Source organism: Chaetodon trifascialis, chromosome 17 (assembly GCF_039877785.1).
Source record: "Chaetodon trifascialis isolate fChaTrf1 chromosome 17, fChaTrf1.hap1, whole genome shotgun sequence".
Taxonomy (NCBI): Eukaryota; Metazoa; Chordata; class Actinopteri; order Chaetodontiformes; family Chaetodontidae; genus Chaetodon; species Chaetodon trifascialis.
This window is the reverse complement of record NC_092072.1, coordinates 2,183,443-2,209,039: the sequence shown is the minus strand read 5'-3', so window position 1 is coordinate 2,209,039 and position 25,597 is coordinate 2,183,443. Positions and strand designations below refer to the sequence as shown.

Genomic DNA, 25,597 nt, shown 5'->3' with positions numbered 1-25,597 from the left:
CTGAAAAGTAACTCTTTTATTAATATTTTACAATCCTTTATTCATGGTTATGTCATTATTTACTTTTTCAGCGCCACTTTGCAAGTGTCATTTACTCCATGCTGTCTGACGACAACAACAACAAATAAACAAAAAACAAAGGAGAGGTTTGAAGAGTGACAGTCTGTACAACACTTTTGTCAAGGGGCAGAGAGAGTTTCACATTTGGGCTCTTGGATTGACCTCTCATCTCTTCCTCTTGTCAAAACAAAGTAAACAAAAGGTTAAAAGCAGGACTGTCAGTCAAGTGAATAATGAAGTGTAGAGTCTGTCTGTCTGTCAGTCTGTCTGTCGGTCTGTCGGTCGGTCTGTCGTTTGGCTATAAAAACACCCCGCACTCCTGTTGAGAAGTTTCTGATCTTTAAAAAGAACAGGGGTCCTCGTTCTCCTCTGGGTTTTAAAATGTTTTCCCCATCTCCGACAAAAGAAGAAATAATATACATCTACTACGATTAATCCAACAAATACAAAATATAAAGATGGTCTCTCTTCCAGGTGCTGCTCCAAACATTGGAGGACAATATTGGTATTTTAAAAAAGCTTTTTAGTGAAATGAAAAGGGCCACTGGCAGGCAAAGCGAGGGGAAACGCTCACGAGCTTCCCAAATCAAACAAATAAAAATTCCAATTTTGGTACGAATCTGTCGGGGAAGATTATTTAGTCGTCGTTGTGCTGTGGTGACGGGAGCTGCTGGCGGATACATTTCCTCATAAAATGATCTATCAAATACTTCCTGAGAAATAAAGGAAATATCTACCTGGTATGAAGAGAGGAGGGGGGAGCTGGCCGGCTGAGAGAGAGGAGCAGAGGGAAGCCGAGTGTTTGGGTTATAAAAAAGAAGGACAGAAGAAGCTGCTGTGTGTTGGCGGCAGAGTTCAGGATGCAGGCTGTGGGAAAAGCTAAAACCAGGACTTGTTGGTAGTAAGAACTGGGCAGTGTGAGTGTTTACTGTGGGCCCAGTCGGCTCATTCGAACCCTGCAGTGTGTAAACATGGAGCAGAGAGCTGGAGGACAGAGGAGATGTGGGCAGCAGTGCTGGTGTTGCTCAGTTTGTGCTCTTCAGCACAGAGAGGAGGAGGAGGAGGAGGAGGAGGAGGAGGAGGAGGAGGAGGAGGAGGAGGGAGGCTGGTGGGAGACTAACAAACTGTCCATCCAGCTGCTGGTAGCATCCAACACCCACGACACTCACAACGATCCCTGCTGGAGCTTTCTGTGCTCAGCGATCAGCTCACTGAAACCACGTTTTCCCGCTAATGTTCTGTTAACGGTCGTACTCTGATGGCGTCTGTTCATGCAGACAGCTCTGCTCTGATTGGTCCACGTCTGAGACTCTCAGTGGATAAGGCGTCATTTTACCAATTAATTAACAAACCTGAACATTTTGGGAAATGCCTTTTTTTTCCAGTTGAGAGCACTGATGCCACAGCCAGCGGCTGGTTAGCTTAGCTTAGCACAAAGACAGGCTCATGTTTGCTTCAAAACCAAACTGTTACAACAACAATTTGTGGCTTTACAGGGAGTTTTGGCTGCGAGCAGTCTCCATCAGGTTACCAGGCAACCAGCAACCAGGAAGTGACTGCTCCCAATCAAGAAACAGTCTGACACATGACCTCCAGGAAAACCTCAAGCTGTTGCCTTTACACATCAGTCTGTCTAGTTCATTTGTGAAGCTAATTCTGCCAGGCTAGCAGTTTCCCTGTTTCCACGCTTTATGCTAAGCTAAGCTAACGGCTGCTGGCTGGAGGTCATGTGACTGGTATCGATCTACTCCTCTAACTCACAAGAAAACAATCGCATTTTCCAAAATGTCCAGCTGTTGCTTTAAATGTGCATTTATAGAAGCATGGAAATGCTAACAAAGCTAACAATCCTCCACAGCGTGAGAGCGGCGTAAATAATAGGGTGATGTCCAGTTCAGCTGATGACTGATTTTAGATGGTTTCACTCCACACTACCAAAGAGTTTGAACGTCTGGATGTAAAATTAACCACCCAGGGTGAGTTTGTTTGGCTGTTTTGGTGCTCGAGGAGCGTCTGGATATCAGCGACTGAAACTTCTGCAGCCGCCTCAACACAGTGGAGATAAATGGAGTTCAGTTTGTGCTCCATTAAACACTGAAAACACATTAAAAGCTACGTCTCTGAACGATCCACAGACATCAGTGGGAGCAGCTTTCTATTTTTAGAGTAGATTCAGTGAAACCTGTCAGAAATGAGACCTGTGGGTTTTCCAGAGTAACAAGATGCTGTTTTTTAACGTTGTGAGCACCAGATGTGAAATCTCCATCACCTCCAAAATGTGCAAATAAAGCCAAAACTACATGAACGACTCGATGCCACGAGAGAAGAATTAGGAACGTGTTTGTTTTTTCTGTGATTTCAGTGAACCGAGCCTTTAATCCAGAGAGACGAGGTGAACCATCGAGCCACACGTGAACGCTCGAAGGCCAAACACAGAATGTTAAATTAAATTCGGAAACATATTCCGATGGTCCCTTTCCTCTAAGAGTGTTTCCAAACTGTGATATAACACTGCCCACCAGGTAAAAGACAGCTACTACCAACACCTCACTGGGTGTGCTGTCACACTCCTCCACGGTGGATGGATGGGAGTAGGCAGGGCAGGATATTTTTAGACCACAGCGGCCGGTGGATTCACAAAATGAACAAGAATACAACAACAGGACCTCTGAAAGACGGTTAAGTGCCACCTACGACCGGCTTTTACCCACACTGGGCAGGTGTTGCTTTCCACCCCGGTGAACAGACGGCTGGCTGGTGTTAACGTCCACAGCCGTCAGGTCGGGGCCGAGCAGAGCCTCTGCACACCTGAGGCAGGTTTACTGTTCAGGGGTCAGATTGAGAGGCCGTGAAGCTCAACAAGCCCTTGTAGCAGCAGCAGCAACAGCAGCAGGGCAGGAGAACATCATTTAGCTCCTGTTTTCTGGCAGGTGAGTTCATATTAACCAGCCGACAGAGGCGTCACAGCGAAGCTCACTCAGCTCTTTTTTTTTTACCCGAGCCTCACACAAAACCTCATTCGGCTTGTGGCCGATTTGTTTAGAGGTCAACGACCCCTGCCTTTAAACGTGCTCAGGTGTTTTGCTGCCTCGTCGTGTATTTGTATAAACCGGCTGTTTATGTTTACGTTGGTAAAACTAACCCGGTCTGACACGATAAACGCTCCCGTCATGAAGGTGCTCAGTGAGCTGCTGATTGACCTGCATGATCTCTGTGGAGGCTGCAGTCTGTGACATGTGTTAACGTTACTTTAGTCGGACTGAACCTTCATGAACGAAGGATTTATTGATACAGATTACAGGTCGTTAACGTCCTGGCTGATCTGAAGTCTGTTTCTCTATGGATCTACAAAACTTAAGTGACACGTTTCACCTGTTTCCTGCTCTGCTGCTGCATCACTGCTATGTACCACAGGTGTTGGGAGGTGGTGTAGCACTGACGCGACACAGGTTTAGCGTGTGGTTGGTGTTGAGGCTTCTAGACTTGCACCCTCTTCAGATTTCCCTTACATCTGTTGAGAAAGGGGACAGAGGCTGCACTGTGGGATCAACCAATTATCTTTGGTTCTTAAGGGGCAAATATAAGCAAAAGTGTTTAAAGCCAACGTAACAGATAACACAGAGGGGAAACACATGATAGTCTGAATATTAGGTGAGATTTCTGTGTCTTATCTGCTGTTGTTTGAGAGAGAGTTCCAGTTCAGGAAAAGATGGAAGTGAGAGGTCTGATGATGGAGAGGAGGAGGAGGAGGAGGAAGAGGAGGAGGAGGGATGACAGGGTGGGAGGCGTAATCACTGCCGAGGTGAGGACGATGAGGTGAGGGTGGGCGGTCAAACCCGCTCACCCCCTCCAGCCCGAACATCTCCTTTCCCCGACGAGCTGAGATCAAACCCAGGAATGTCAGCAGGTGGACCACCGTTCTTCATTTGCTGGCTCTCTCGTCCGTCTGTCCCTCTCTCTCACTTCCTCGAATGTCCATTCGTCTGTCCGTCTGTCTGTCTTGCCGCAGGTCACTGGAGGTCTCGGTCTTCTAGGTACCGGTACTCAAACGTGAAACCTTCCTTCTTCCGCTGGCCCCATTTCTCATAGTCAAAGTAAATGTAGGTTCCCTGAAACAGAGGAATTAAAAGCGATTTAAAGATGAATGTGATCGAACGTCAGATCAAATATTCTCCACAAGAGGTTGAAGACGCGACGCTGACCTGCTCAAACTCATCGGTGATGGTCTTGGGTTCTTCGTGCCTCTGAAACCACATCATGTACTTTGTGTGGAACCGCCATGACTGCTTCTTCAGGGCTTTGGCTGCCAGATACTGGGCCTTAGTGCCCTGCAGAGGAGACGAGCGAGAGAAGAAGGAACACATCAGAGAAGACCATGATCCACGCTTGACCCAAAGAAAGTTGTGTTTTCATGTCGGGATTCGACCCTGGACACCAGCCTACCTCCAGGTAGTAAAAGATGAAGAAGAGCGTTTCTGTGGAGAGCCTCTGGTAAAACTCTACAGTGTCGGAGTGGGGTGGTGGCACCTGGTGGTGGAAAGGCAGGGTGGGGCACGGGTTCCTCATCAGGTACTGCCTGTAAAGACCACACAGAGGGCGTGAGTGGGACACGGCTGGAGGAAGGCAGGAACGTGAGAAACTCAGTGATTGGTTGACGCGTATTTACAGTGTTAAAAAAACGTAACCTGATCAGTAACCGTCATATTAAAAGAGTTCTTCGCATTTTCATCCTGTAACGCTGGCCGACACGTTGGACAGTTTAAATTTAAAGGATCAAAACAGATGCAGCAGAACCAGAGATACCGTCTTTTTCATTCCGCATGTTCTTCTTCTCTGGCTCCTAGATTACCCACAATGCAACACAACCACCAACAGTTTGGTTGGAGATGTGTGTTTGCCATGCTAGTAGCAGCTAAGCTAGCCTGCAGCAGAGACACAGAGCAGACCTATCAGATTTTAAACTTCTCGTCTTCAGCCCTGACCAGCGCTGACTCAGGTGACATCACTCGAGGCAGTTTTCACACAGCTCCCTCTGGAGCTGCAAAATCCTTTTACATCTTCTTCACACATGATTTGCAAACTCAAGTTCCACTTAAACATTGTGTATCTGCTGGATTCAAGCGTGATCGAGATGTGTTTTATCATGAGGAAACAGAAACAGATAATTAAACTATGTGATTTAAAAACGATAAGGCCTGCAGAGAGTCAGCACACTGGCTCTGATCTGAGGTAAAACAGAATAATCTGCTCATCTGAAGCCACTCATGAACGTCAGCCAGGTGAACTGCAGCAGCTCTGCATCGTGACAGACAAAAAGGGTTTTGATTAACCTCTTTTCAGACTAATTAGCTCATCCATTAGTCTGATCAATTGACCGATCTGCCTCCCTGATGGTAGGAAAAATAGGAAAATCTGCCCAGACGCACTTTTCCATCCGAACCATGTATTTTTAGACAAACCCAGTTTGTCCTCTCTGTTTCCATCAGGCGGTTTCGATGTTAGCCGGGTCAGTGAGTACCAAAAATACTCATCATGTCCCACTAACAGGCAGGAAGTTTGAGACTGAGGACACTCCTGGTGAGTTAGTGTCTGACTAACACACTCCTCCTGTTACTGCTCACTGTGGCTGTGTAATAACTCTGTGTGTGTGTGTGTGTGTGTGTGTGTGTGTGTGTGTGTGTGTGTGTGTGTGTGTGTGTGTGTGTGTGTGTGTGTGTGTGTGCGTACGCGTGCGCTGGAGATGAATTATTAAGAAACAGACTTTCCTCTGGTGTGTTTCACTCAGCTGTTGAGGTCACGGCCTCGTTGAACAAACAGTAGAAGACGATCGTCTCGGCTCAGTTTCAGCCTCTCGTCAGTTTTGAATCGATTTCGAGATTTTCCTGATTACCTTGAAAGCACCTCACGGTTCAGCTCCCAGTGACACGGCTGAACTTCTGCTTCCCCATGAGCCGCCTCAGATCTTCAGACGGGGCTCGGCTCCAGAGCTCCCAGCCTGAGGATCTGAGATCTACGGAATCACGTCTTTATCTTTTTAAAAAACCCTTTTATTGACGCCACCACCACTCTGTGTTATTTTGTCTGATTTCACTTGAACGTCGCACTGAGCTCGTAGCTTTGCATGCAGCATCTAACTTTGCTTTTCAAAGTGCTGCATAAATAATGTTTATCACTGCTGTTTTAAACACAGTAGAAATCCCTGCAGGTGTGTGTGTGTGTGTGTCCTCTGACTGTAAAACACAACAGGTACTGTAGGACAAGAGGGTTTGAGTGTTTGGATTTAAATGTCAATTGTACCTGTGTGGGCAGACTGCACTGTAGATAGACAACCAGTATAATCTGTTCTCTAATTGTGCCTGTGTGTGTGTGTGTGTGTGTGTGTGTGTGTGTGTGTGTGTGTGTGTGTGTGTGTGCGTGTATGTGTGTGTGTGTAGGTATGCTACATTGCTGCATGCTGATAAAATGCCACATTATTCCTTGTATAAATAAGCGTGTGCTGCGGCTGATTAGTTTTGTGGACGTTTGATTTAAGCGAGACGACAAACAAAAGCTGCTGAAGCTCTTCTAAATCTGAACACGTTAAAAGCTTCAAATGCCAGAAATTCAACAATCAAATACAAAAAAACCTTTTTTTCAAAGACGCCTGGTTGGATCAGTGATCAGGGCTCTTTTGTCTCATTTCATTTCTACTTATTTTCACAGATTAACACAGAAGATCAGCGTAAATTGATTTGGAGCTCGATTTTATGGAGTAAAAGCACAGACTGACAATCTGCACGTCTCTGACACAGCTTGCAGATCAGCTGTTTAATGTCCTTAAGATAACCTTTAGCATCTGCGCAAAATCCAAAAATTTCCCCAAATACAAGATGTTACGTTTAACTTTGACAATAAGACGACGTTTCACTGGTGTGCTGAGTAACTTTCTGCATAATAATACATCATAATGTATGAAGTATTGAGTAACTCATGCTGATAGATACATGTAGTGCAGTAAAAAGTGAGGTATTGACTCAGATGTAGTGAAGGAAAGTACTGCAGGAAGTTTCACTGCACCTGATCCTCTCGGAGTCGGACGGGTGGGGCATGTGTGTCCACGCCGCCTCCTCCATGGCCTGTTGGTACAGCTGGTCTTTGGACAGGGGAACCGGCCCCAGTGGGCAGACCCCCAACGAGGGGGGGATGCTGACCTCTGACAGCGAGGGCTGAGGGGCTGACGGGGGGCCGGAGGGGGCCGTAGTGCTGCTGGGGAAGATGTCTGAAGAGAGACGGGAGACAGAATTAAAGCGAGGGACGAGAAAGCAGCAGAGACAGACGAACGGGTGATGGCGAAGGATTCGAGGATGAGGATGCGCAGAAGGGGGGAGGGACTCAGGGTTTGAAGTCAGAGAGACAAAGAGAGAAGTTGAGTCAGGGATGATAATATCATCAGCAGTTTCTGTTCAGAGGAGGCTGAGAGTGGGAGGTGAGATGACATTTTGTTCCATTAAACTACAGCTTTTCTATTTCTGCTCTGTGGCAACCCTCTATCTCCTTTCACTGAGGTGTGTGTGTGTGTGTGTGTGTGTGTGTGTGTGTGTGTGTGTGTGTGTGTGTTACCTGGGGTGAGGTGCAGGGAGGGCACGTCTCCCTCCATCCCTGAGCTGAGTGCTGCTCGCTCGGCCATGGACTTCAGGCTGCTCAGAGGCTCCTGGGGCTGATGAGGACAGACAAGGAGACTCATGGGAAAACAGATTCAGCCGGACGTGTGTGTGCGGTTATCGCTCCTGCCCCGACGGAGGAGCTCCAGTTCCCGCACCAGTGATAACGCTGTCATGGAAACGACTTCGGCTTCGCTTTCTGTTTGTTTGCTCCCGCCGCCTCCGTGACATCAGGCGGCTGAGGGGGGGTTCAGACCCCGGTGACATGAAGGAGACGTGCTCCAACCCCACTGGGATGAACTGGAGCAGCAGCTGCGAGCGAGGCCTCGTCAGCAGCATCAGGCTGGACCTCACTGATGGGAGCAGAGCGGAGGCCGAACATGCCTCATGGTTTCACAACGAGGTGTTCAGCACTCACACGTGGGCGTGAGGCAAAGGTGTCCGCATACTTTTGGCCATGTAGCAGCAAAATTAACCATCAGAGCTGCTTCAGCTTGCTTTGACCAATCGTGATTCATCTCCATTAGAGTTCACCTGTGGCGAACTGATCGGACATGATTCAGGGGTGATTATATGTGGAATCAATTGCCAAAAAGTCAATTTAATCAGTTTTAAATTAATTCTATAACACAGCAAAGTGTTGGGGTCTGAATGCTTTCCATAGCCGGCATAAATACTGTCACAGTCTGAATTTATCCCCCAAATGCTGCAGATTTTAGTGCGATTTTACAGTCGTTTGACAGTTGAACGAGTGAGGCGCTGAGCGTGATCTCAGAGGTCAGCTGAAGGTCACCGAAGCCACAGAACAAACACCACATTCTGTGTTTTTCATTATTCTGTTCAGTTTGTCAAAATCTGTTCGCAGCGTCTGAGATAATTTGCCTGAACTAGAAAACAGTCGCTGTGAGATCATAATAATCCCCACTTGGACTTCACTGTTGGCAGCGTTAATTAAATCACAGCGGAAGCAGAAACAGTTTCGAGTGCGTTTGGATGCAAATTAACAGTCTGTGGTGATTTAGGATATTAAGTTCTCTTTATGAAGAGGATCACACCACACTGTGTCTGCAGACTCTCGAATTAAAACACCTGATCACCACATCCTGATGTTTTGTCAACTTTTAGTAATAGTAAAGTAATAACTTTTAAAATAATGCTGGAAGCTGAGATCCTGTGAGCGAGCAAGTGACGATCCATGTCTAACTGTGATACAAGCTGTCAGTACAGAGGCCACAGATCAGACGTCCTAATCCAGATTAATCCAGGTGTTCATGGCAGGTGTGAACAGGCCCGAGTGCGTCGTCTTATACTCACCTTGATGACGTCGGAGGACTGTGAGTAGGACAGCGGCCCGTTCAGCAGGCTGCTGCCGCTCACCGTTTTAGCTTCGCTGTAGAAGGCCGGCGACGGAGAGCTGGAGGACAAACTCAAAGAGCCCAGTAAACTGGGACCAGTGTCCTTACTGGGGAAGGAAAGGGGAAAAGGAAATTCTTTCTATTTTGCTTAAATGATTTAATGCATCAGAGTCTCTGCAATGAAGCCAAAACACAAATTTTCTTCCATGTTCCCATAATTCTACATGACCTGCTCCATCGTACTCACGGCTGATTGGCTGTAGAGGTCATGGATGGGGGTTGGCTGCTTTGTGATTGGCTGGCACTGATCAGGGCGGAGTCTGTTGTGCTGTCTGCGACCACAGCACTGTAACCTGTGAGGTCAAAAGGGCAAACAGAGGAAACGCAGCTAAAGTAAAAGTCAAGGAAGCGGCAGTTCAGATGACGATCGGAGGTTTCAAGAATCCACATCACAGACTGGACGTCACAGCTGAGCTGAGCGTTATTATTATCATAGCTATGACATCTGGGCCGTGCCTTAAATAACCTGGTTGCTGACGTCAGATACTCACTGGTGCTACCATTCTGCTTCTGTTGGCTCGGCGGTCTGATGGAGAGCGACGAGTTTCCTCCCACCACTCCGCTCCCCACTGATCCCGAGCTGCCTCCGTTGCTCCCGATGACTCCTACGCCGCTACCCGGCGCTAAACCTCCGACTGGGCTCAGGGACACCAGGGAAGACCCCTGCACCCCCGACTGGCCAGAACTCAACCCCAGGATCCCGGAGCCGATGCTGGTCACGCCCGGCACCGAGCCCAGCAGACCTCCGGTCGAGGACGTCGGCCCGCCGACTGTGATGCTCCCGCTGCCGATGGAGCCCAGCCCGCTGTTGGTCGTCGTGGTGAGGACGCCACCCAGAGAGCCCGGCAGGCCGGAGCCCACCGCGCCCGAGGCGGCTGCCTGAGCGTAGGGTGCCGGGGTGGAGCTGGAGAGGAGGCTCGCCATGGTGCTCAGGGACGCCGGCATCCCTGACAGGCCCAGGCTCCCGGACATCGGGCTGGTGGTGATGGAGCCGGACATCCCGCCTTTCCCCAGCGAGAGGCCCAGGCTGAGGCCAAGGCTGTTGGAGGTGGGCGGGGGCCCCGACAGAACCTGGGGTTGAGTGTTTGAAGTGAACAGCCCCTGTGTGCTGGCGTTGGGGGGAGAAGAGGTGGAGGAGACCAGGTGGCTGATGGTGGAGGTGATGGAGTTGGAGATGGGAGCTGAGGAGGGGGAGCTAACTAAGTTTTTGGCCTGCTGCTGTGCTGACGGGTGCGGCTGTTGTTGGGTGGCGTTGCTGTAGCTGCCAGCGGAAGTGTTGGAGAGGAGACCCCCCGAGCTGCCGTGATGACTGTTGCCCCCAGAGCCGCTGCCTCCCCCCCCAGCGATGGTCGCCATAGAGACCAGTGAGGATGAGGTCAGTCCCGAGACGGAGGAAGAAGAAGAAGAGGAGGAGGAGGAGGAGGAGGAGGAAGAGGAGGAGGAGGAAGAGGATAATGAGGAGGAGGGGTTTCCATTCTTCACAGGTGACTGGAAAAGAAGCGAGAATACGTGAGACAACTCTGTCCGTCCCTGTCAGTTTAAAACTGTCCAAAAATCACAAAAGAGAAGAAAATCTGAACCAACATGTCAAAATGAAACAAAGCCTAAAACATAAAATGTAAAAATCATCCTATTAAAAAACTGACTTTGCATCTAAAATCACTTCATTCATCCTGTTGTCAATTAACGGATTAAAAACTTTTGATCAGCAAATGTAATCAGTTCATCCTTGAGTCTGACTGGATGTCTGTGTCAATGTGACGGACAGACGAATGGACGAACAGCCCAGAACAAAATGCCTCAGCTGTCCCCTGAATGGAGGCGCGTTAGTGCCTAAAACTGAAGCACGTGACGGAGAAATGCTGATAACTGATAATAAATGAGTTTGAGGACTTCATCGCAGGACTCATCAGGCAGAGACGTCGTCTTCAGCCTCACCTGACTGACTTCGCTGTCCGTCGAACGTCCCCTCTTCTTGTCGTCCTCTGAGTTCTCCTGAAAAACAAGCAGAACTCCGTTGAGAGACGCTTCTTTCGGGGACTGAACCTGAACTTGTGCCAGTTTGGGAAGGCTGACCAGCTCCCCTCACCAGTCAAACCATTTCCAGAAACTTTCCCTTGACAATTAAAAGTTAAGGAGTCGCCGCCTCCTCCATCCCATCCTTTACATTTCCTTTCATGCTGGAGTAGGACTTGATGTCAGCAGCGTTTAACAGAAGCACGCCTCCTATTCAGACACATCAGACCTATAATAACTACTCTCACTACAAACTGCATGTGGGTGGAGGGAACAGATGATATAATGACAATAGAGCAGAACAATAGGAGCAGATGGCAGGGCGCCACAAAGCAGATCCACAGGCAATTATCTCACATTTACATTTTAGATACTGACCTGACTCGACTGGAAGCGAAGGCTTACTTTTCCAGAATTACCAAAATGACATCATGAGCACCATCAGCGAAGAGATAAAACAACCGGGAAGATTGTTTGTTTTCAGTGGGAAATCAAAGGCATTCCTACTTTTTCAGATCAAACAGTGAAACCAGGCGCGGCCAAATTATTATAACTGCAAGAAAAGTCTCGTGACACCAAATTTAACACGTTGACGAAATGCTGTGAGGTTTTCAGGAGTTCTGGGTTCAGCTTTAGTAATTTTTACCGTAGTGCAAGTGGCAGGCGAGGGGGGGATGGGCGAGGACGAGGTGGTGGAGGTGGGTGTGCTACTGGAGTGCTGGAAGATCTCGTCCTCCAGGTGCGAGTGTCCCGGCGGGGAGGTGGCGACCAGCGTCTGAGCTGCAGGAGGCAGAGACACAGAGGAGGAACGGCGTTAACGTTTCAGAGTACTGACGGCTGGCTCGGCGGGTTACTGCTCCGCTGGCTTGCTTCCACTTCCTGAAACGGTTCGTGTTTTTCCTCTCTGTGCAAACCCCAGCTCTCTGCATACTTACGGATGTCTTCCAGGTCCAGGTCGTCGTACAGAAACTCGTTCTCCTCAAAGTCTGGATCCTGTGACGAGTCGAGGTAATACTCCACGTCGTCCTTCACGAGGACGGAACGCATGAAAGAGAGACAACAGGTGCATCATTCATACAGCACATGAACATGTTTGACTGCAGAGAAAAGCTGGATACATGCTGTATATAGTTCTTCCCCCCCGGCTCAGTCAACGTGTCTCTGATTTTCCATTAAAAAGTGTGACTGCAGCCAGTTAATTATGAATCATCACAGAAACGTTGACCCCTCGTCAAAGCTTTGTTTCCTGAAGACGTGAGCCAACCTTGATCTTCCTGATGGCGTCCACCTGCACCGAGTCGTTGTCCAGCATCCTCAGAATGGTCTCCAGCATCCGGATGTGGTATCGATGCTTCTCAATGAACTTCTTCAGCTCCTCGATGCGGTCCTGCTTCTGCACAGTGAGAACACGGCCAGAGGTATTATATTAAAACTGTAAAGTCTGCAACCTTTTGGTTCCTCCTCAATAACAGCGACATGAAAACATCCTGTTTAAGCCTCAGCAAATTTCTATTTCATTCACACAAGTTTCTCAGAGCTGCTGCCAGTAAAAGACAGTGATCAGCCTGAATCTCAGTCTGTGTTGATTCAGATGCTTTACACCCTTTTTATTGTCACATTTGGTTTGAGTATGGTCATCTTTCACATGCTGGGGAAAAAGCCGCCTTTTTCCAGCACAAAGCACAACAAGTTTAATCAATTATTCACTGAAATATCAAGGAAACACATCTTAAACCAACATAACGAGAAAACATGTTAAAACTTTAAGGTAAAACCACACGGATGAAAGGCGGAGCAGCTGGAGGGCAGGAGGCGCTGCTGTATGAGCACTTTATGGCCCGGCACCACGTCTCACTTCAATATTTAATCCTTCTCATCCACAATTAATTCACGCATGTTCTCCAGCACTTATTTCCCATGTTTTAAAAGGTCTTCCGGGCAGGTTAATGGACAAAACTGCACACGTGTTGAAGTCTCATTGGGCTAAAACCTCAATAAACAGAAACAGAGCGAACGTGTAAGTCTGAGGATCTCCGGCTGGACGGATGTGATTTTTAAAAACATCACGGCTGCTTAAACACGCCGGCAGAACACTTAAGACGTGTGCTGCTGGGCTGCATTAGTGGAGGCAGCAGAGTGGAACTTATTAACGTGTTTCTACACAATACATATTAATGCTGCTCTGTGCTGAGCGCGTCCAGGCTGCAGAGGCCAAAGGTGAAGTCTCACTGTGGCAGTGGGTGAAGACAACTCAATGTACTGACTCCCGCTGGCTAAAACGCCATTTAAAGGTTTTATGAGGATCTATTTAAAACACCTGGCATTGCAGCCCAAATCCAGAAAAGCTCCTCTCAAACAGACTCCACAGATTTATTTCTCACCGGTTCAGGACTTCTGATCACAGTTACAAGCTTCTTCACCCACCGCCTCTTACTGATGCTGCTTTAAAGTCGAAAAATAAGAAAGACTGCGAGCTGAAACACCTCTCATGGCAGCAGGAGTCCAGGGACGGAAAAAAACTCCTCATTTATAAAATATGTTGCTGTGAAAAACAGTTTTACTCTTTTTTTTTTTTTGAGCCTTTGAAGCTCATCTCAGATTTCACTATTTGCTTCACGCTCTGCAGGCTGATTAACAATTTTACTGGCCAAAATCATTAGAACAGAAAAGGAAACTTTCCTCTTTTCCCTCATTGACTGAGAAGTGGTGCGAGTGTCAACTGCACGTGTCAGCATGTGAACATCACTTCTACGTTAGCTCTGCTGTGTGACCGCTGGGTTTGTTAGCAGAAAGTCTTCTTCGCAGTTCTCTGGTTTCGCTCTTTGTAGACTTTTACTCCACCTTTAAATGCAGAGCCTCCGTCTGTCTGTGTGACAGCAGCACAGAGAGGTGACGTATAAACGCTGTGCATGCGCAGCCACAAACCTCGTCTTTTCATGCAAACATGTCCACGCTGCATATTTCACCCTGAGCAGGGAACCAATCAGGACTCGTGTGGTTTGGTTAAAGCTAAAAGGTGACAGTCTGTGAAAATTCCTTTCACAGAGTTTTTTCTTTTTTCTTGTTGTTGTTGTTGTGTTTGCTGTTGACGGTTGGTCATTTTGGAGCCTGGACACCAGAAAGTCACGTCAGTACTTCAGAGCTACATATCTTAGAAGATCCCCAGAGAAACGCGGTCCTACGCGTTTGGCCAGCGGAGCTAACGGCACAGGCCACAGAAATAAACTCCTCCGGATCATTTATAACAAACACAAGCGATAACAGAGAACGTGATGCCAAAAAGACTCGGCTGCAAATGTTTCCAGTCACTTAACAATAGGTGAATTTTTCCAGCACTGCAGGCACGAGACGCAGGAGCTGCTGTGTTCACGTTCTCTGAAACGACCGCCCGGTCGTCAAAGGTCGAAGTCAGAGCACGCTTTCTATAAATGAGGCCCTGGAGAGGAAGCGAGTGAGAACGTGGAGGAGGTGGTCACCTGGAGGTTACCCTCATCAGCCAGGCGCAGAAGATAAATGGAGGACGCTCTACGTGACCTCTCCACCAGAGAGGACATAAAAGAGGAGAGGACGGCTGCGAGGCAAAGGGACGAATGACCGGCCCAACTGTGTCAGCTATAAACAGAGAAGAAGAAGCGGGAGGACCAAAGCAGACGGAGAGGAGAACACACTGACCTCCTTGTCGCCTTTCTTCTTCCTCGTCTGGACTGAAAGAGACTCCACTTCACTCTCAAACTGGTCCACCTGCATGTTCAACGTGTCGATCGTATTCTGAGGAGACAGAGTTAAAAAAGACGGGTGAATCCTTCAGATGTCCCTGAACTGAGAGACCAGGTCCTCCCTGAGCTGAGAGACCAGGTCTTCCTGGTCCTGGCCTGTCTTCACTTATATTTGTCGTCTTTAAACACGCCCTATAGATAAACTGACCGTTAGCCACGTGCCGACCTCCTCCTTCTCCTTTTGGGCCGGGTCCACCTTCTGGGCCAGACCCAGGCCTTCTTTCGAGTACGCCTTGGTCTTGGTTTCTCTTTCCACTATTTTGAACCGCTCCATTTGCTGCAAGCAAACACACAAAAAGACACAAAGAAGAAGTTCTTAAACGATCTAAACAGTGACTTCTTCTGTCTGTCACTGAAAACCACAGCAGTGGTCTTAACACCCAGCCTGCGTTCACACATGGACGGGGCACAGGACGAGGCTCTGAACGCGAACTCATTCATCTGGTCACATCCTGTATCTCTGAACAGATCGCGATGTTCCCATCAAACCCCGGCCGCTTCCTGCAGGACCGAACGTGTAATTTCAGGTCAACCGGCAAAACCACAGGAAGTCCTGAAGAGCAGCTCTGGGACAGAAAGCAGCTCATCAGGCTCGGAGGGAGCTGGCGAGTCGCTGCCGCTCCTCATTGTGCAGGCAGGTGGCTCACATTCAGTCCATCTCAACGACCCTCATCAGAGGCTCGGTTTAAAGGGCTGATCTGAGACATGATTTCTGCATCTTAACTGCAGGTTTTGCAGCTGAAGTGTGAGTTTCTGTAGATGTGTGATCGCCTCACTGCTCATGCTAACAGCTCAGTCCTTAGACTGTTCAGAAATAATGCCCGTTCTCGAGGAGTCTGGGATGCGGGTGAAGCTCCCACAGCTTTCTATGGAAGGCTTGATATTTGTTTTAGCTGTGACTTACTGTTTAGCTCCTCCACCGACAACTTGTGACTTTTTGCAGCGACCTTTGAAGCCGACGTAATATTCAAACCATCATAAATCGTCTTTAATGCTGCTTGAAGCAAACAACATCAGCTTACATATGTACACATTTTATTTCTCTTTAGTGCACGGCAGAGAAATCTAAATCATAACCTGCTGCAGACTATGATGCTCTGTATCTCACACTGTTTCCTGAACTTCAAACCTTCACAAATAAGAACACTGAGTGCTGGTAAATCATTAAAGCTCATTTCATAAATTCAGGTGAGCTGTTCTCTCTGACTGAATCCAGTCCTTTTTAACACCTGGAAACGATCGTCCAGAGCAGAGCGGGTCCTGCCGGGAGCGTCATGACGAACGTGAGCGTCCTACCTCTGCTCGGTCCTACTCACCGTCTCGATGAGTTTGCGGTTCTCTACTAGCTGCCTTTTGTCTTTGATCTCGTTGGATGCCACCCACGTCTTGATCTGGTCTCGAAGACGCTGGGGGACCAGAGGAAGAAGAAGAGGGGGGAAGAGGAGAGGGAGAGGGAGAGACATCAGTGAGCGCGTGCAGAGACTCGTCTTTAACAGTCACGGATGGTGAAGATGGAGTTTACACACAGCAAACAGGCTTGGCTTCAAGTTTGGTCCACATGGTAACAGAGACGAAGCACACGCTGCCTCTGGCTGACCATGACGATATTTAATATTCACACGCACGCACACGCACGCACGCAAGCACGCACGCACACACACACACACACACTCTTTCAGATCAGCAAACAGTCGCTGTCCTTAAAACGGAAAGACGTCAGGTCTCAGCAGGTCAGCTCTGGCCGTTGCTCTCTCATTAGCTGCTTGCTGATTGGCTAGAAATTAGATCCCATTTGCACCTGGTATTAACAGCTAATCTGTACCTGGATATTTTGGCTGGATTCACTGGCTGAAAACAGTCATCAGATCATGTGGAGGAGGTGAAGCTCGAGCTGTAATCTGAAGCTGAGATCAATGAAGTGATCAGCTGATTTGTCTCTGAATACTCCAATCACAGCGAGAAGATCTGCGAGACATCTGAGGACGTCCCTTTAGGGAAATGCCATCCACACTTTCTTCATTATTTCCTGACATTTTCTGGATTAAATGATTCATCGGTGATACAGACAGATCGATTAATAATGAAAAGAATCGTTCCAGCATGAACTCAATCTGAGAAATATCATCCAGACACAGACTGCACGTTTAAACCAGGTGTAAAGGGTCTGAGATGACGTCACTCAGGTACACTCCTCAGTGAGATGAACACAGATCCTAATCTTTCTGCTGCAGTCTTGCTGCCGAGTTCGGATTTTCGGTGTCTAAACTTTCATTTCTCGTGTTCCTCTGAGCGGTTTCTGAATAATTAACCCACTCAGCCGCAACATGCTAATGAAGGTCAGCACCCCTCATGTGCAATCCTCCTCTTTCTTTCCCTGTTCTCTTCTGAAAACCCCTCCTGGCGTGTTTTCAGGGCTTAACGAACGCTCTGCACTGCCTCGGCGCTCAGGCCGGTCAGCAGGACCTGCAGCTGCTCAGTAAAGTCACGGGTTTGGTTTTACGCTCGCATATTTTGGCTTCACCGCCGCAGAATTACAACAGCTTGATGGGTTTCCAAAATCCCTCTCAAGCTTCTCCCTCCGGTTCCAGTTTGACCTCCCAGTATGAAGCTCGGAGGCTGAACTGGACGCTGTGTTAATCAGAACATACAGAACATCTGCAGCGTCCTCTGGTCGCTCTGCTGTTTGCACACAGAGCTGCAGCTTCTTGGACGCACTCTGCTTTCTGTTGTCTCGATAACAGCGCGTAGGAGGTAAAGGTAGTCGCTCCGACAGCTGGCCGAGTCTCTCTGAGGCCCATCAGCTCTCGATATGCAAACACAGGATGTGTGAAAATAAAACAACAATGCAGCGAGGCCGATATTTACATTTACAGATCGCCAGCGGCCTCGTTTTCCTAATGCTGCTGCACCTCATCACAGACGATGAGGCTTTTGGATGGGAGAACATCACCTGCAGGGCGTCGGCTCTCACCTGTAGCTTTTTAATCTCTTTCTTGAGGTCTGCTTCATATTTCTCCTTCTGGTTGGCGTTGGCTGCATTGTGAAGCTGCGGAGGAAACAGAAAGTTCAGTCTGGAATATAAACCGTTCATATTGATAACATCGTCTGTGAGAAGTCTGAGCGGCCCGTCAATAAAGTGTTTACTCTCAATCCATGATATGAGGAGCTCTGTGGGGACATTATGTTTGTAGCTGCAGCAAAAGGACGCCATTAAGACAGGAAGCATGAGACAAAGTGGGTTATAAAATCAGCATAAAGACAATGGAAATTATAGAAGATAAAGACTGGTGTAGTCGAACAAGCCTCTGGACTCCAGCAAACACCACAAACACAGGACATAAATCCAGGACACAGAGGAGGAAAAGGGCAGCCGGGATGTTTGCTGACACCTTTCAGGTCGACGCTCCGGGCCTCTGCACTGCTGTCAGCGTTTTAATAACCGCTGGCCTCACTTACGGTCTCTATCGTCTCTGTGCTTTCTCTCGAGGTAACAGTTCTGTTAAACTACAACTGCAGAAGAAGAACAGCTAGAGGAAAGAACCTCGCAGACGTTAAGAGCGAGAAGTTTAACGTCCTCTAAATCTGGATCTGTGCGTTGGTAGATAAACGGATCATCCACAGCCAAATTTACTCCAATCAGAACACAAATAACGACAATTAGGGCGGAAACAGTTAGCCGATTCGCTGAAAATTAATCACCAAAATTCAGAATGGTTGAATCACTTTGATGCTGAGACTCTCTGGTTCCGGCTGCTTGAGTGTGGATGTTTGCTGGTCTGTTTTCTGGAAAATTTCAACTAATTTCTGACATCTTACGGATAAAATTTACAGAAAACGGAACATTTTTTAACAATAATCTCTGAGTCGATGGTGAGAATAATCGTTTGCTGCGGTCCCGGCGACCATGCGTCCTCACCTTTTGCCAGATGTCTTCAAACTGTTCCACTCCCTCCGCTACTTTTTTCAGACATCGATCTATTTCACCTGGAAGAGAGCAAAGAGACAAGGAAACGATACCAATGGTGTGAAAATGAGCAGAAACACGTCCAAACACGTTAGAAGAGGCAGATTGTCTGGAGTGAAACACCTTCTTAAAGGTGACGTGTCGCTGGACTGATCCTGTTTTATACCACACAAAAGCTCAGCAGAGGCCGTTTGACAGCTCATGAAACATGCAGATCATTAAAAGCTGAGCAGAGGTGTGAGACGCTCAGCTCAGCAGAGGCCGGACATCAGATCCCGCATGTGGAGTTTAGACTGCACTGGTTTCAGAGCTGAAAGTGAGCTGGTGAGAGCCGGACAGACGAGGGAGCGACGGGAGGAGATAAACCCGTCGAGCTTTAGGCTTCGTTATCACCAGCATGTCCCAGATTTATGTTTCCCCTCGTCATGTGACACAGATTAGTTGTTCTCTGTTCAACATAAACAGGAAAAAGCTCCTTTTAGTGTCTTTTTGTTATTTCTGACTGGACCACATCAAGGCGAGTATCTGCCCTCGTCCTGCTGGCTTTGGTCAAATCTGAAGGAGCTGCTGCACATTTGATGGGAAAAACATGGAGGCTAACAGCAGAACGTCAACATCACACCTACTAAACTTGTTTATCACACAAGATCCCGGCTTGTTCTGCCTCTCCGGGCCTCTCAGCTCATAATCCGGACGTTTCCGACGGCCCGGAAAGAGCCGCTGGTGACGGGAGACAGACGATCAACGAATCACGAGACTGATCATCAGGAGACGTTTATCAGGCTGCAGATCAGCGTCTCACAGGCTTCACATCTGGCTTTTCAGTCGTAGTTATTATGTCAAACGTTTAGTTGACTTGAAATCTTATTTACTGCTGCTGCCATCTTTGATATCATTTGCTTTTAAACTGTTATTATTTTTAATCAAAAATCCACAAGTGGTCAGATAAAAAGAGACGGAGGGATGGAGGATACAGGAGGAGGGTGAAGGAGGTCTGGGAGAACTGGGAGCTGTGGGCAGCAGAGACAGGGAGGACTGGGGACGCTTGTTTAACTGCTGTGATGTGAGAAAACCTTTCCGTCTCATTGAAACAGCAGCAGCTCTTTCTGAAACCGTCTGATTTTGGATCGAGTGCGCGCCTGCCGATGAAGAGCCGAGGAGGAAGACGAGGGACTTCGACCGAGCTGTGTGAACAAACTCTGGTTGCAGTTTGACCTTAAACAGCCTTGATGTTAAGACGCTGCTGCTGCTGCGTTATTTTTAGATGAAAGTCTACTTCCTCTGTAATAATACATCACAGTTTGACAAGCCGAGCTGCTGCTCGCACTCGATCTGCTCTTCTCCGTGAAGACGTTTTCGGTGTATGTGGGTTTGGTTTTTAGGATGACGGCCGCACGTGAAGGCATGAGCGACGCCGCCAGAGGATCGTCAAAAACGGCTTTCAGCCGCGGTGACGGACAGAGGGGAAAGTTTCTGTGGGACAGCGGAGCCTCCGGGTGTCTGTCCTCACACAAAGGTCCGGGTTATGCTCGAGTACCGTGAGCTGTTCAGACATCAGCCGGCATCAGCGTCACCGGTCCGATCACGCTGCTTAAATGTTAAAAGCTGAACGAGCAGCAGATCCAGACTGTGTGTGAAAGTGTGCCAGCACCACGAACAGACTTCAGCACAGATGTCTGCAAACACGCAGCGTCACCGTGTGCAAAAGAGAGCGCCACAGCAGACCAGAGCAGAGCGACGGGTACGATAACTGCAGTGTGATATATGACATCGACTGTGTTTGCTCCTCCACCTGAACAATCACAGCTCTCTGACAACGACAGAGGATCCAAACCTCAGCCCTGCTCGCTGGTTTACGTCACTGTCCGTGATGATGAGTAAGATTAAAGCACATTTAAAGTGGAAATCAGAGTTTGTAGTCGCATGTTTGCAGGTGTGCACATGTGCAATGATTAATCCATCAGTCCGTCGGTCGATCAGTCAAAGAGTAAAAAATATTGTGAAAATCGACTGATCGCTCAGTTGACCTTCAGGTTCTCCGGAATTAGCTGCTTCCCTTCAACCTGACATTCTAGTAAACTGAATATTATTTGATTTTGGATCATCTGGAAGCAAACAGCAGAAAAAAATACATTAAAATTCCTCAAAGTTGACTTGATTTGAGAACATGTGACCCCGGCAGCTCACCCACAAACAGCCCCACATGAGGAGGAGCTCCACATACATGCATAAAAAGACAGACTGACAGCAGAAATCAGCATGAGCAAAATCAGCCGAGGCCAGTCTGGACCAATAATCCTGCTCCGCCGATTCTGTGTGTTCAAACAGCAACCAGCAGCAGAGGAGGCAGACACGTGGCGAGGAGCTCAGGTGAATCCACCACGTTTGAGCCGAAGCTACAGGAACCAAAATCAGATTTATCTCCCCCTGGAGCCAAACATCTCTAACCTGGCAGCACGACAGCTTACACAACTCAGCAAACAGGCGACTTGTGAGCGCATGTGACTTTTGTTTACAAGCCCTGTGCTCTGTTAGCCGAGCGGCGTGAAGCGCAGCGCTGCTTTTTCCCAATGTATGTCACCGAACACGAGCAGCCAAGGTGCGAGGACACTTAAACTGTTTTTAACATTTGTTTTAACCCCCTGAGCGGGGCAGACGGGTGGAGTTTAACACAAAGACGCCGCCGGGGGACTTTCCAATGACAGCAACACGAATTACTCTGAAACGCTGCTCTGGTAAACCTCGCCCAGCCGCACCTGATCAAACCACAACAAATCCCACTGCTTACAAGCATCAGCTCAGGTGTTTGATGACACACACACACACACACACACACACACACACACACACACACACACACACACACACACACACACACACACACACACACACACACACACACACACACACACACACACACACACACACACACACACACACACACACACACACACACAAAGAAGTCTCACCTTGAAGTTTCCTTTTATCGGCCATGACTGACGACTAGGATGATGTCTTCATGCCTTCTTTCACTGCAGAAAACAGCAAACAAAGTGTTTATTGGTTTATTTGAACAGAGACGGAGACACTTTTTAAACACTGTAAACGCTGCTGAACTGAATGATGGGAAAGAGGAGGGGCTGTGGACACACAGTGAGAGACGTGGAGGCTGTTGTCTTCCTGCTGGAGTGCCTTTGGGCCACACGCTGAATCCCTGCCAGATCCAGAGGTGCAGCTCGACCTCCAAATCGTCCCTGCAGGAACGAGCTGTGACTAACAGAAACGTCCTCCCTCAGATGTCAGCGTGACCTCTTTTCCTACACCCGCCTGCTCAGGGTCGACCTCCGATGGCGATTTCACACCTCAGCTAAACGTTGGCATGCAAAGTTATGATTTCCACTGATTTTTAGGGATTGACGACAAAGCTTGACAGTTGTTTCCAGCTGATGAATCCTTTCCTGAGGTAAATATCTGACCCTGATAGACTGTGTTTGACTAGTTCAGCACAGAAATAACAAATATGTGTCGCCAAACAACAAATTGGACCAAGAAATCAATCACCTGCTGCTGACAGCCGCTGATTGTTTCAGGGTGGAGGTTTCCATTCAGCCTGACGTGACAGTGATGCTGACACCTGATGCTCCAATCCAGAGCAGGTTACGATCAGGTGAGCAGGTGGGAAATGTGTGACAACAGCGCTTTGTCTGGACATATTTTTGATTTTCATGGTGTCTTTAAAGAAATAACCACCAAAGCTCGAGTCTGGCTGAATAAACCAAAGTGGAGCTTTAATCAACGTCTTCTTTAAAATAAACCCAAACTGAGGTTTTCTGACATGCAGTTCCACTGAATCTGCCAACAGGTGCAGGTAAAGAGGCTTCACCTGAGCCGAAGTGTCTGTGCAGCAGACGGCTTAAAGGGAGCGCTTGATTCGACGCACCGGGGCAGATGCGGCAGATGCTACAATCACAACATGTCAATACTGAACCTAATCAACAGCTTCTTCATTCATTTAACAGCATGTTGTTTGAATGCACCAGCAATGTTTACACACATGAAATCTTTAGCTTTTTTTGTAATTATTCCAGAAAAACAATATTCCCGCTGAGCTGTTGTTCACGGATAATGAAGGTGAATGTTCCCACGTACATTCAGCCATGCGTACTGCGATCAACAAACACAGCCTCCCTCTTTCATTCATCCCACCAGCGTCTTGAAAAGGTCGGCGCTGTGATATTTGCACATCTGTAAACGCAGCTGATATCAAAGTCTTTCATGATGAGCTTTTCTTTGTGTGTGTGTGTGTGTGTGTGTGTGTGTGTGTGTGTGTGTGTGTGTGTGTGTGTGTGTGTGTGTGTGTGTGTGTGTGTGTGTCTGTCGGTCACAGAGCTGACTCTCAACAGGCCGTGTTTGCATCTGGAGTAACATGATTATTAATGGGCATGTAAACGCCGTCACTGAGGTGGTTTAACGTTGAAGGTCTTCACAGTAAACATGTGAATAACTTTTCTGAAGGCGGTCAGCTTAACTTTTCCTTCCACCGCGAGTCTGATCCAACGAGCAGCAGTTTAAAGTGATGCTAGGTGGATCAGACGGGGGTCAGCACGAAAAGCCGAGTCCTCGTTCAGGCAGCGGGTCGACAGAGGGCCGCTTATCCAGTTCAGACATGCAGCAGCAGAAAGCGACGTTCTTCTGACTTCGACGAGAGGAAATCTGTCACAGGCGAATCAGTGTTCATTTAATTTTTCATTTTTTCTGGCTGGAGGATAAAATAACAATCAATCATAAAGAGGAGACGACGACAGCCACTACTTTCTGATGGATAAAATCTACATCAGATGACAATCCAGTGTCTAATCTGCATATTCTTCAGATTCTTCTTCAAATACCAGCAGGTTAATATTACAGCATATTTACACGAATCATTTCTCAAATGTTCTGTAAGCTTGTTCTTTGTTTTCTGAGGTGCAGCGTGCACGGTGTGAAATCACTCACTGATTTCTGCCTCGGCTGACAACAGTAAGACAAATAAAAATACACAGATAGAGTGGTAATGTTCAGTAAGATGACTTTGTTTAAAAGACGCAAAAAAAATCCTGAAGTAAAAACACAGACACAGATTCGGACCGAGCCGAATGACGGCTGGAGATGATGCTGACGGAGGAACCAGCTCTCACTGATGTCATGCATTAAATTTGACCATACACTCCATCGGTAGATTATTAGGTACACTATTGAAATGTACTGTCACGCTAAAATCTCATTTACGCCTCACTCATGATTAACTATTAGAAACTTCTCAGAAAAAGCAGCAGTAGGATTCATCGCAGGGTTGTGGCATTGGCTTTAAACACCTCCCTAAAACATTTTAAACCAAGAAACGAGCATTATAACTTCCAGGAAGGCGGCTTTAATGCAGGTTTTAGCTGCTTTTACCTGACAAATCTTCAGCCTAGAACATATCTGATGAGCTCATATCAGCTGACTGAATAACAGTGTTGGAGGATAAGATAATTGTTGAGTTTAGTTCTGCTGTGGGATTTGTTGGAAAGAAAACTATCAAACATTGTCAACTTCATGCACTAATTTGTCCATGTCCAGATGTCCTGACGGACCAGGTACCTGGTCAGCATCTGCAGGTGGGACGTCGGCGCTCTACTGTCGCTGCCACACAAAGCTAAAAAAATACATCATACTATATAGAAATGTAAAAATTCATATATATATTCATATATCGTCCACCCCTGTCTGACCTTGTTATCACTGTGATTAATAACATTAAATGAAATCATAAAGGAGTGTATCACACTACCAGTGAACTCACACACTTGAGATATTTTGTGTTTCTGTCTTGATTATTTAAAGTTTGTCTGATGTTTTGTTTATTTCGGACGCTGGAAAAACATTATTCTAACTACCTTTTTCACAGGTAAACTGAGGCTAAACTACAGTCAGAGTGACTGAACTCAGTGCTCAACGTGCATCACAGCTTCATTATCGCCACTTTAATTAGCTTAAATTAGCTTTAGCACTACTTTTCCAGACAGGTGCACACATCTGGACTCAGGCCCCCGTTTTCCTGCTAACACGCGTTCACGTTCACCCCCCGAGTTTGGACCAACTGAGACACTTTGACGGTGTTTCTGGAGCATTTTCTGCTGGAAGCTGAGCGCCGGACCGGCCGAGAAAGCGAAGAGCCACGCGGCGCCTTCACACCGAGCCACAAACATTTGTTAGCCGGGATGTTTATAAACAATGCGGGCGTCATGAGTGCCAGCAACAGCCTGTGGGCTCCAACATCCGAGCGGATCCACTTCCAAACAAACTCCGGACGCAAGTTGCACACCGCGGCTCCGCACGAGAAGTTACGCTTCTCCGTTTTCAGCTAACACGCAGAGTACAAGTTGGTCTGTTGTCAGTGTGGAGAGCTTCAGTTTCCCACCGGCTGCGCTATTTGATGTGGAAGACACAATTTGGAAAGGGGAGAGAGGCAGAGAGAGAAAGGGAGGGGGGAGCCACAGAAATTCATCACTTTTGGGTCTGAAAACCAATTTACCTGGATTTTTCCGAGTTCCGATTTCTTCTCTCAGTCGCCCCACTTCGGTAAATCTTCAGTGATTCAGTATAAAGGCTGTTTCTCTAAAAAAATAATGTCAATTCTTCTCGCTAAACAATCACTCCGCACATCCAAGATGGCTACCAGGAACACCTCCTCCTCCGATGCCC

The 25,597-nt window shown here is 47.7% G+C and overlaps 1 protein-coding gene across 1 annotated transcript; it reads right to left on the bottom strand.

Annotated features, from left to right (window-relative positions):
- On the bottom strand, positions 1 to 25,597 carry LOC139345946 (CCR4-NOT transcription complex subunit 3-like). The gene is made up of 19 exons (XM_070984835.1): positions 25,428 to 25,597; positions 21,841 to 21,903; positions 18,824 to 18,891; positions 17,879 to 17,953; positions 16,224 to 16,313; positions 15,056 to 15,184; positions 14,804 to 14,899; positions 12,396 to 12,524; positions 12,067 to 12,157; positions 11,778 to 11,911; positions 11,054 to 11,110; positions 9,607 to 10,603; positions 9,303 to 9,408; positions 9,015 to 9,162; positions 7,660 to 7,756; positions 7,117 to 7,318; positions 4,504 to 4,636; positions 4,263 to 4,388; positions 1 to 4,169 (listed from the first exon to the last, which is right to left on the bottom strand). Exons 2-19 carry the CDS (start codon positions 21,863 to 21,865, stop codon positions 4,071 to 4,073), a joined length of 2,802 nt encoding a protein of 933 aa, XP_070840936.1. The 5' UTR covers positions 21,866 to 21,903; positions 25,428 to 25,597; the 3' UTR covers positions 1 to 4,070.

Coding starts and splice junctions, on each gene's coding strand:
- LOC139345946 (XM_070984835.1), bottom strand. CDS start 21,865: ATGGCCGATAAAAGGAAACTTCAAG. Junction 17,954..18,823: donor TTGAAGACATCTGGCAAAAG/GTGAGGACGCAT, acceptor TTTCCTCCGCAG/CTTCACAATGCAGCCAACGC. Junction 4,637..7,116: donor TCCGACTCCGAGAGGATCAG/GTGCAGTGAAAC, acceptor TGGTCTTTACAG/GCAGTACCTGATGAGGAACC.